The sequence below is a fragment of the Lissotriton vulgaris genome, unplaced genomic scaffold (genome assembly GCF_964263255.1).
Source record: "Lissotriton vulgaris unplaced genomic scaffold, aLisVul1.2 SCAFFOLD_2431, whole genome shotgun sequence".
Taxonomy (NCBI): Eukaryota; Metazoa; Chordata; class Amphibia; order Caudata; family Salamandridae; genus Lissotriton; species Lissotriton vulgaris.
In genome coordinates this window covers 341,904-354,432 of record NW_028244499.1, presented here as the reverse complement: position 1 = coordinate 354,432, position 12,529 = coordinate 341,904, and the positions used below count along the sequence as shown (strand labels likewise).

The window sequence follows — 12,529 nt, the reverse complement described above, 5'->3', positions numbered from 1 at the left end:
AGCCAATAGGAGGTTGTTGGGAAAAGGGTGCAACAAATAAACCTTGTTACATCATCGGGGTCAAAAATGGTGTATTGCCACTTCTGCTACCCCTAGTACGTTGGTCGATTGAGTCAGTGGATGACTGCGATACCTAGAAGAGTCTAGAAGTTAGTGTTTTGTAGATTGGTGCACAGACAGGCGCTAGGAACCCCTCAAGGGAACCCTTCCTGAGCACGCACTCTATTAGTTGGTCGAAGCTGTACGGCCCCTCTTGCAGGATGGAGCCATATTTGGGCAAATTGAAGAAATCCTTGCTACCCCCCCCTACTTTTGGGCATTACCCTGGACTAGAACGAAATCCATGAGCTATCTTTAAGCTATGGAGAAGCAACGTTAAGTCTGGTAAATCTATTCTTACCTATATAAAATTACCTCCTCAGTATCTTGGTCATTGCTATTGAGACTACAATATTTTGGCACATTAATAATTCCAACATCCTTTTCTGATATGCAGCCAGCAGCGGTCTTGTCAATCCAGGTGGCGGCGCAGTCGTCAGGTCGGGAGACTGCGGTCTTCTCTGTTCAGGAGACAGTGGTCATTCCAGCTCTGGAGACAGCGGCGTCTTTTGTGAAGAGGGCAGTGGTTTTGTCAGTGAAAAGAACAGTGGGGTTGATTATGCATATAGCTGGTTTGTAATCATGATCCCTTAATCGCAAAAGGCCTTTTAACATTTTATTGTCAAGACCAACACAGCTGAGTCAATTAGAAAATGAAGATCTGCTCTAATAACATATATTGCATGCCTATGTATAGATAACTGACCCGGATACATTCAATATATGCGCAGCCGGGAGAGCGCACAGAACAAAAGCACTTTTCAGAAAGATCGCAAATGTAGAGAGGTGAACAGCAACTTCTCCTGCTTGGCAAAACATCCCCAAAAATAGTGCCTAAATCCATAAAACATAGGTCCAGATTTCCTAATGCTTTGCACCAGGTGTGCACCACTCTTGTGACGCATATCCAGCCCACATTTGGGGTGGGATTTACTATCCAACGCAATTAAGATTTACGTTGGAGAATATCCCAAAGTAACACAAAATTGCTCTCTATGCTGCTTTGCGTTACTTTGTGTGAGGTGGGCGTTCCATGAGTGGTGCATTGGTGTTCCCATGAAACCACTCATGTTTTTGATGCAAATCTCTATCTACAAACAGTGTTAGACAGGGATTTGCAGAAAAATATCACGCTTCCTTGAGGCATGCGTAATGAGGAGAACTGTTTTCATTTCTCCTTGTTTTTCCAACTTTGCATTTGTGATGGGTTGTACAACACACCTACAAAATGAGAAAAGCCTTAAAGTATAGTTTGTGCACTGGAAGGGAAACCTCCCATTACTAAACCTATGCTTCATAGAACGCACACACTATTGGTCCATGGTGCAAGGATGTGTGCGTTGGCACATGGCTGCTAATAGTGCACCAAAGCTGGGGAGAGAAAAAATGCACAGTATTTTTTACTAGATATGGCACATTTTTTGTCTCTCCCTTTGACGCCAGACAGTGCAGCAACTTTGGTGCAGTGTTGTCTTGCATCAAAGATACTGTGGGTGGCTGTATTGCAACGCCCATGTGCCACTCATGAGACCTCCCTTGATGCAAAGTAATGCATTGACAAATTTACATTACTTTGGGAAACTAGCCAACTCAAATCCTGAGCTGTGTTGGACAGTGGATTTAACCCTAACACTTTGTGCTGGGTTTGCACCACAAAAGTGATGCAAACCTGGTGGAAAGCATTAGTAGATCTGGGCACTGGACCATAGAGTAGAAGTTGAAAGGTAGTGCTGGACTGATTACCTACATTCAGAAACCAATGGGTAAAGCGCCAAGGTGCTGAAAGGCCAGTCACATAAAGAGCAGGTGCAGCAGATGTGGAGGCAGCAGGGCCCTGTGCTAGTGAAACGGAAGAGAGCAGCAGGCTCTAAGGTTGATGCAAGCTACACCATGGGTCCAACTTTACCAAGGATACAGTGAGCAAAGCGTTGCATGTAGCTGGACTCCGCCCTATACCACGGGTGCAGCAAGCACAAGCGTAGGTTTAGCCGGGGTTTGCTTTATACCAAGGGTGCAGCATGCATAGGCATTGACTCTAGCAGGGCTTAGTTCCTTAACAAGGGTGTAGTAAGCAAAAGTGTTGGGTGTAGCTGGGCCCTGCGCTACACCAAGGGTGCACAAAGCACAAGCATTGGAGTAGCTAGGCCCTGCTCTATATCATGGGTGAACCAACATAAGCATTGGGTATAGCCGGGTCCTGCTCTTTAGCAATGGTGCAGCAAGCTCAAGCTTAGGTTTACCGAACACTGCTCTACACCAAGGGTACAGCAATGCGTTGCCTTGTGTTACTCTGTACCAAGGGCTGTTTCATGGGTGGGTCATGGGCCTTCCCCTAAACCACCCATGGGTTTGATGTAAATCGCTATCTACGAAGAATAGTAGAGATTTGTACCAAAATCTTGCACCTCCTCAAGGCACGCATAATGAGGAGAATGTTTTCATTTCTACATATTTTTCCCACTTTGCCTGTTCGCTGCATTGCACAGCACACATCAAGTGGGAAATGCCTAAAAGCATAGTTTTGTAATTGAAAGGGCACCTTCCAGGACAAAACATATGCTTCCCACTACACAGACACCCTTGCACTAGGGCCAGGGCCACTGCAATTTTCGCATAATTGTGGATTTGCTGCATTTGCTACAGACTCTTTCATCTGCTGCGTGAACTGCAGATTTTAACAAAAAATACATTTTGTTTCTAGCTTAAATGGTTCATAAGTTACAATAAATGCCGCAGCACATGTTGTCGCGCAGAGGAATGCCCTTTGCAAAGGTTGACTGGTCACCTTTCTGTTGCTTATTGCTATATTTGGGTGTTAAACCAGTACTATTGAGATGCATCTTATGCCCAGACAATGATAACATGTGTAAAAAAAAAGAGATTAATGAAATAACACGATCACAAAATATGCGGCTTTAAGCCACATAATTTGCCTTTTCTTGCCGCATAATTTAGTTAACCCTGCTGCTTAATTTGGCTTTTCCTGGGTGCCCAATTTCAGTGGCATTGACCTTGGCGCATGGGTGTCTGCGTTAGCTCATGGCGCTGTTCTGCTCTCTCCTGTTCACGCAGCGCAGTTCAGTGACTTCACTTGCTGCCCGGGGTTGTAAATCCGGACTCAGGGGTCCATTGGGCTGGAGCATTCGGGGTTCGGCTGCGTTTGTATTAATAGCCATAGGGGCTAGATGTAGTGTGCAGTAGAGTACATTAACTAACAAAGGCAGCCATTTCCACGGTGTGGGAAAAGATGGACAAGTAGAGTCTGCGGTAGTGGCTGGAGGCGGTTTGTAATACTGAGGGTGAAGGGACAAGGGGGGGAGTGCCTGTGAAAGAAGGTACCTGAAGAAGGAGAATCACTATAGCCAAAGGCTGACTGTGAGAGGTCGCAGGGTGGGGGAGGGGGGTGAAGGGAGATCACAAAAGCGAGAGCATAAGCAAAGACGGGCAGAGAGATGAAGTTGAAAATGAGAAGGCATAGTGCATGAGAGGAGGCGAGATGTTGAAAGGGGCAGGGAGGTCTAGAAATTAGGAAATTACATAGAGACATATAGATCTTGAACACAGGTGGACTTGATGGGAACCTCACAGACACAGTGATACAGAGTACAGACAGGCATGGGGAGCTCTGCTACAGAAACAAGAGAGCCTACATCTCAGAGAGGAAAAGCAACTCAGTTCGAAAGGAGAGAACCAACCAGGCAAATGGGGAGAGGCACAGACGTAAAGCACAGAAGAAGAAGGACGACTTAAAACAAAGACAAGGCAAACAACTACTGCGCAGGAGAAAAACACACCTAAAATACAGAGTTCAACACAGAGCTAAATAGAAACAGAAAATAATTCTGGAGGACAGAGGGAGTAACACCAAGTACGCCATGGGTACGACACCGAGTTTCAGGATTAACTGCGTTTGAGCCCGTTCTGAAAACATATGGGCTTTTTCCTGCCGCCATGACCCTGGAAGTTGTTTTCCTGCTATCATGACCCTGGAAGCTGTTTTCCTGCCGCCATGACCCTGGAAGTTGTTTTCCTGCTATCATGAATCTGGAAGCTGTTTTCCTGCCGCCATGACCCTGGAAGTTGTTTTCCTGCTATCATGACCCTGGAAGCTGTTTTCCTGCCGCCATGACCCTGGAAGTTGTTTTCCTGCTATCATGAACCTGGAAGCTGTTTTCCTGCCGCCATGACCCTGGAAGTTGTTTTACTGCTATCATGACTCTAGAGGCTGTTCGGCCAGATGCACAGTCAGAAGCATCACTTGTCACATTTTGGGCCTTCTGCCTAGTTGTGAAGTACATGTGCTTGCACCTGGCTCTTTATTGGCGTGCCTGTCCTTCCAAAGCACAGCAGAAGTACCTCAATACAATGGAAGAGAGATCGGGAACACAAGGAAGGTGCAGAGGGGAAGACGAATCTAGCCAGAGATAGACTTAGAATACCAAGAAAGCCTTACAGATGCTAAGAGTGCAGGTGATTAAAACACGAGGCAGCTGAAGAGACAATGAGTGAGACATTGGACCACAAGGAAACAGAGGAAGAGGTCAGGCACCAGACTGTCAGGTGCTCTTCCATCCCCCCGGAGGTGGTCACTCTTCAGGAGAGGCGCAAGGAGTTAGTCAGGTAGAATGAAGCGAGAGGCGGCACACAAACACAAGACAGGCAGCTCAAGTAAAGGAACTGTCAGTAAATACTGCATGGTACAGAGAGCTCCACCTATGACCTAAGTAATAACTGCAGATTAGGTAATCTCCTAACACCCCCCATCCCTCCAGGAAGACACTGCACAGTCCACGGTCCCTGCCACATCCATCTCTAGTGACCAGCACCTCAGAAGACTTCAGGGACCTCCCCCTTCCCACCCCCGAGAGATCCAGGCTGGACAATCAATAGTCTGTGTAAATCCTGCCCTCCAGCAGGGGGCGCTGGGTCTGTGCAGGGCAGTACGGCTCAGGCTCTGCAAGTGGGAGGCCGCACCAGGCGTCCGTCAGGGTCTCAAAGTGCCCACAATGGGCAAGTCTCTTGGGAGTGATTGGCATGCACCTCCTTGGCCTTCAAAGGCACCACTGCGGCATTGTACAGGGTGGCACACGGGGTGGTGTGAGGACTTGTGCACCTCCAAATTGATATGTTTGAGAAAGCATACATATGCTTGTTGGAATATGTCCTTTGGTTAATATGTGAACGGGTGTAAAAATACATACATGAATGCCTGTGTGCAGGTGCATACACGTGAGCACATGAGACGTCTATAAAAGTAAACAAGGCTGCATTGAGGGCAGAGCGGTTTGAAATGTCTGACAATGTGCAGTTGTGTGTGGGTAAGCATAGCGCAGCATGGCATGGATCTGTGTTCAAGAATGGTGTTTTTGTGCCCTTGCATCTATCTACGAAGGTGTGACTCAGATAATGTTAACATGCAAGTGAAGTGTGAGATTCGACTGTGTCAAAAGTACATTATTGAAACACACTTCCCTGAATGTATACATAGCACTATATGTGTTTGTGTGTATATCTGCCATTTAAGGAGTACTCGTGGAGAAAATCTGTGAATGCGCATGTCTGTGCCTTAGGAATCCATGTGTTCAATTTGGACCATGTGATTGTGTGTATGCCTTAGTATGTTAGTCTATGTTGAATTGTGTGGTCCTGCGCGTAGGTCGGTCAATGTGAGTGCTTGTATGTGAAACAGTGTCCATTTTGGGTCTTGAACGCCCTGATCCACGCCACGTTTTAAGATAACTAATGGCTTTGTAGCTTAGCTCTATTTTTGTGTCACTGTATTCACATTATTTTACAAGGATGTTTTGAAAACCAGGCATAGTTTGGACTTCTTGGGATCAACATTACATACCCCTGTCAAAAGCGTCCATGTGTAAATGTGTGCACCAGCATAACAATGTATGTGTATGTACATAAAAGCATATGCCTGCAAGTATGTGTGTATTGTGCATTTCTGATTAAGAGACAGTATCTAAATGTGACCGCTTGTATTTATGTACCAGAGCATTGTGCATGCAGTCATGTGCATACTAGGTGAGGCTTGTGCAAAATGTGCTTATAACCGAATGCATGTACGAATACTTGCAAAAATTGTTATTGTGTCCATTCACAGACGTGCATACACATCAGCACTGTATGCACCGGCCATAGTGTGAATATAAATCAATGCATATGTGCCCCTTGTCAAATGTGCATTGATTGGAGGGTGCATCAGTGCGACGGCGGATCTTTGCCGGTGTGCATCAGTGGAAGGTTGTGCTTGAGTGTGCTTGAGTGTGCATTAGTGGAAGTGTGCACCATTACAAGTGCAGATCAGTGGGAGTGATCATCATTACAAGGGTGCCACAATGAGAGCGTCATTCATTACCAGCATGCATCACTGTGGCTTGCATCCGGATGGCCTATTAGAGTGGATGTGCCTCTCTGCAAGCGGGTGTGTAGATCATTGCATGTGCGCTTCCGTGTGGGCTACATCAAAGCATGCATTTGTGAGTGTGTGTGCGCCTCATTACCAGTATGCACCAAGGTGGGATGCATCCTGAGTGCAGACTGGGATGAATGTACATCATTAGCTTGAGTGTGCACAGTTACAAGTGTACATCAGCGTGCGCTTGTCTCAGTAAGAGGCGGATCATTGGAAGTTTGCCTTGGTGGTCGTGCTGTGGGACATGCCACCCTCTATGTGCCAACTGCTGATGAAGCCCCTTTCCTTCATCGATGCTCTGAGCAGGACCAGTCCGCGCCTTGGAAGGATCTGAAGTTTGAATATGTGAAACCTGGTCGGCAGGAGATTCCGAGCATAGGTGTGACTTGAGAGCATTGCGGAGTCTCTACATCCCTCCTCGGATCAGGCCAGGGTCACAGGGTTTAGATGATGACAGACTGCAGGAGCCGGAAGCACAGCATGAGGTCCAGAGGAATAGGGGGCTTGAGCTGGTTCCCGTCCAGTCGCAGGTACCGCAAGCGGGGGATCTTCTCTGGCTCAGAGGAGAAGACTTCGAAGGACACCATAGAAGGGCAGATCTCTGTGCCGTTGACCTCTGGAAAGGAAAGCAGAGGATTACACACTGTTCCAAGTGAAGGCGCAGTCAACAGTAGGAGTTAGCCCTCCGGAGCAATAAACCATCGAGCCCTCCAGGATAGTGATTAATCATGGTCAGGATGAAAACCGAGAACTTTAACCCATTTACCGCGGCCCCGATTTTCCCGCAGTGCGGCACTTCCGCAAAACGGGCAGGGCCGCGTTGGCCATTGGCCGACGGCAGCACTGGGGAGGTAGTCAGCAAGGAAAGGGTTAAAGTGACCACCTGTAAATTTCCAACACGCAATCACACTAGCTTATTCAACCCTGTGAAAATGAGCTCTCATTGGGCACAGCTACAATTCCCTCAACCTGTGGTTATTCAAAGGACTGCCAGGCCTTTCAGAACCAAGAGTATTTGATGTGAGAAGAAAATCAGAAACGAATTATCTAGGCTACCAATCGGTTGATATCTGATCTTCACATGAATAATGTGATTTTTCTGGGTTATACAAATAAAATTTGGAATATGACAGCATTTTAGAGAATTTCGCATTTTCTTTTGATGCTATAGCTATTTGTGCCTTAAAAATAGCTGCATATTAATGTGAAATTATTTTTTTAAGTTATGAGGATAGTAACCAGGGCTACTTGAATTATGCGATTTTGCAGCCACAATTTTTTAAGCATAATTATGAATTTGCTATGTTTGCCACATAATCCATCATCTGCTGCATAATCTGCAAATTTAATCAAAAGAAATGTTGGCTCTAGCTCTATCGGGTAACAAGCTATTGAAAATGCAGCAACACCTATTGCCGCTCAGTGGAAGGCCTTTTGCAAAGGTTGATTGTCACCTTTCTGTTGCTAATGGCTACATTTGAATGTTAAACTGCTACTAATGAGGTGCAACCAATGCCCAGACAGACTTAACAAATGTAAAAATTACAAAATAATGAATACTATTACAAAATGTAGTGCATTACACCGCATAATTTGCCTTTTTGTGCTGAGTAATTTAGTTAACCCTGCCACATAATTCGACCCTTTCCTGCCGCATAATTCCAGATTCCAGTGACTCTGCAAAGGACATTTTACTCCAAAAGCACAGTTGAAGCACTTGCTGCTTGGATGTGCAATTTAGCACCCCTCTCACCTCCCTGCACCACACCTGGTCGCATTCTAACCAGCTGCCTAGCCTTGCCTTACTCTAGACCTATATCTGTATTGCATATTAAGGTATAAGTCTGTCACAATTATGAGGAGTAGCAGTGGTTGTTCTGCACCATGATTGTGTTGAAAGACAAGCTTTTAACAATGACTTTATTCAGTGCGTTTGATCTGGTTAACAAATCAAAGCTCTGGAATATTTTATTGGAAAAGGGACTTGATCCCTGTTTAGTTCATTTTTTTAGCTAACCTCCACCAAGACCTCAGAGCCTCTGTTAGGCTATCCCAGGCTGGCGACTGTACCAGATCTTTTAAATCGGACAGGGGCGTACGGCAGGGGTGCATTTTGGCACCCCTGCTCTTCACTCTTTATGTGAATGATCTGAACAAATCGCTAGTAGAGGCTGCGTTGGACATTCCGTGAGTGGGAGGGTGCGCAGTCCCTGTCCTCCTTTGCACGGATGACGCAGTTATTTTGGCCCGTACGGCAGTAGGACTACAACGGCTCTTAGATACTTTTGGGGCATTTATGATCTCACTGGATCTGGTTGTGAATAATGGAAAGTCGCACTCCATGACAGTAGGTCATCGACCTAGAAAGACTTTTTATTGTAATGGTTTGGAAGTTTATTTTGTGTCCTCCTTTACTTATTTGGGAGTTCTTTTTGATGACAGGTCATCCTGGGTCCAACAACAAAAAGCCAAAAAGAATGCAGTTATACGAGCATCCTCATCCCTGTTAGGATTTGCACGGCGTCTGGAGGCCAGACCGATAGAGGCTATCTTAAAGGTCTATAAAGCCAAGTGTTTGGCTATTGCGGCCCATGGATCTGCCATATGGGGATATAAAGATCAGGCTGGCATTCAGATAGAGGAAAACAAATTTTATAACGAGTCTTCTATCCGTCCCACAATCGACCCCATTGTATGCTATACATCAGGAGTTAGGGATGGGTTATTTCACTGATATATTGAGAACAGCTCCGTTACTTTGCTGGCTCAAAACTTGGCTGAACCCCGAACTAACCCTGAATCATTTGGTCTTACGAGATTGTATAGCACTGGATAAGTCTGTAAAAATCAAATGGGTGGCGTACGTAAAAAGTATGTTATTTAAACTAGGACGGCCAGAGCTCTATGAGGATCCTGACAAGATTCAGAAGGAGGACGTGTTGTGGGTGAAATTGAATTCTAAGAACCTCTTGTCGGTGCAGCGAGAAGAATAGGAGCTATGTAAACCCTTAGTTAGGGCCCATTACATGTTAAAAACATCTATTAACATTGAACCGTATCTGTTAATTGTTAATAAGTCGTACCATCACTGGCTTCTAACGAGGCTCCGTTTTAATTTGATCCATCTAACATTGGGGGATTATCATAGATGGTGTAAACCCTGAAGATACTGAATCTTGCCAATGTGATGATTTCTCGCCCCAGGACACATTACATTTTATGATGTTTTGCGACTTTTTCACCAATATTCGAAGAAGATATCTGTTACCTATACTGAGAGGAAGGGGTTTCACTCAGGCTAGACCAGCGCTAGTTTTTCTTCAAGCTCTGTGTAACCCTAATGACATTTTTAATATCGCATCCTTTTTGGTAGCACCAGTGAGGATTAAGAATAAGAGAACTTTAAGGATGAGTTCATCCTAAGGTACTGCCTATTAGCTATAGCCTAATTCTAGCTTAAGGGATCTGAATATGTGTTAGGTTTCCATAATGAATTGTAATATCGCCTATGTATTTTTGATGTTATGTTTAAAGATTTGTAGTACTGTCTGTGTTTGTTTTGTTTTTTGTACTTTTATGATTTTAAGTAATCAAATAAAGTGGATTGACTGACTGACTGACAAACTTTTCGGAAGTGCTCCTAGAATGTGAGAAAATTGATTTGCATGACTCTTTTTTAAACACCTGAAAGCTTGCAGTTTAAGCGCCTAATACAACTGTGATAGGTCTTTTTAGATTTGGCGTGTAATGGTGGTGAACATATGTATGCCTACTGTAAGGGGATTTGGTTCAGCCTCCTTTAGCAACCAGCCTTTCTTTTTTTAGCTCAGGAGCCTTCAGCCATTTGTTTAATACATTGTCAGTGACTTCTTAGAATAACCAACACAAGTATTTGACCCTCAACCTCTTTCTATTGGCTGTAAGGATGTATCCTCCCACCCTATAAGAATGTACGAGGAACTTTTTGCATGTGCAGAATGCACTTTGTTATCACACATTTTTTTATCTCATCCATGCACAAAACAATATTTTTTTGAATGTGCTTTAAAATTCCAATTCTTGTTCTCTTTGCTGTAACTTTGTAAGTTTTAAACATAAATTGTATTTTTTTGGTAAAATGCAACCAATTACAAACAATCAAAGCAGCTAACAGATGATAGGTAAAAACATTAGACAAATTAAAGCTTACACAATATGGAAAGAAGAAATAATGAATCAAAGATAGTTGCATATGGAACTTTTGGTGTAAAAACGTAGGAAGGAAAAGAGAAAAAGAAAAAGGGGGGTAAAGGGGAAAGGAGAGACAAGGGTAAAGGAAATATTCATATTGTAAATAAATAAATACATGTGCAAGTAAAATAGATGAATACATTTTAAAAGGTATCGAACAATATAAGAAAGAGATTGCTGTTTAACAGTGTAAGATAAAATGAGAAAATATATAATTACAACTAAAAAATCAATAGTATATCATTATTAACATGTCATGTTGGCTTGGGAACCTCTTCAGATGAAGGATGACGATGGGTAGACCTTTGTGCGGAGACGTCTAGGAAAGTAGTCACGGGAGACCATATGCGTTCTATTTTGAAGAGTGAAGACATAGGGGAAACATAGGCATGATCTAATCGATGATTATAACATACACTGTACCACCAGGATTGAAAGGAAAGTTGCGTAGAGTGTTTCCAATTTTTTGTTATTTTTTGGAAAGCAATAGCAATCAATAAGTCCACAATGTCCATGTTATGAGAAAGGGTTTGCCAATGAACAGATAATGTGCCTAGAAATACAGCTTCAGGAGAAAAAGGAAAATGGGTATGGCAAATGATGTTAATTTGAGCCCATACCTTCAACCAAAATTGATGTGTAGTGGGACAGGAAAAAAACATATGAAATAAGTCTGCGTGAGAAGCATTACACGTCCATCAATTTGAAGAAATTGCAGGTTGAAATTTATGAAAGGATAATGGTGTAAACAAAGTCGGTTGTAAATAAAAAAAAAGTGTTTGGGTCTTGCTAACTGATCTTGAGGTCTTGCAGAGTTTCAGCCATAATTTATCCCAAAGTATAATAGGCCATGAAAAATGGAAATCAGATTCTCATTGGAGTTCTGTGTGAGTCTTAGATCTTTGTATAATTGGAGTACTGAGAAATGTGTAAATTAATGAGGCACTAGCTTGGGCACTTAAAATGGGAAGACTATTGCGTTGAGATCAAGGGGTTTGTGGTATAGAGGATAGAAGAGGTAGAGAGTCTATTATGTTTGATCAATAAATTACATTTAACAGAAAATGATTTTGGTAATTGATAAAGTCATTGTGCATCAGAGAAGGTAAGGAAAGAATCGTTTGAGTATAACAGATGGATCCAACGTAAACCTCTATCTCGCCAAGTCTTCCAAAAAATGGGTTTATTTTTAATTTTAAGAAATTTATTATGCCAAATTGAATAGTTAAGAAATTGATCTTTGGGTGAGAGGTGAGATAGCATAAAGGAATGAAATAATTTGTGAGAAGTGTTATATATAGATGAAGATAGAAAACGAGATTTATGAGTGAAAGTGAGGGATTCATCAATAGAAAAAGGGGATAAAAAAGAATGTTCTAAATCCTTACATAATGGAGAGGGATTGGGAGCAGAGGGAAATAAAAACAGAGTGGGGAAAAGGGCCAGAGAGGAAATTATTTTAAAATATTCTCACACGACCAGATTGAATCACATTCTAGTTGTGTGGAGAAAGATGGCTGGTAAGAGTGCATAGCAGGTAAGGATCAGAGTATCATTTCATTCAATTCATGTTGTGAAAATGGCAATGAAGTAAAGGGGGCTAAAATGGAGTGAGAATTGACCAGGTGTGCTGTGCAGTCATCTTGCTACTCAGTATTCTAATATACATTGATGCACATCTATGTAAACAAGCGTTTCTGCAGATGAGAAAACATCACCCTTTATTGTTCCTACAATTGCAACACCATGTGAAGGACAACTACAACTTGGCAACGA

General features: G+C 43.3%; 1 protein-coding gene across 1 annotated transcript in view; it reads right to left on the bottom strand.

The window, feature by feature from the left end:
* Nucleotides 1-701: 701 nt before the first annotated feature.
* The window catches only part of PRELP (proline and arginine rich end leucine rich repeat protein), a 129,724-nt gene continuing 117,896 nt past the window's right edge, over nucleotides 702-12,529 (bottom strand). The window contains exon 3 of the mRNA XM_086948847.1: nucleotides 702-7,139. Coding sequence (XP_086804973.1) covers nucleotides 6,967-7,139 — 173 coding nt within the window. The 3' untranslated portion in view covers nucleotides 702-6,966. The remainder of the gene's footprint in view (nucleotides 7,140-12,529) is intronic.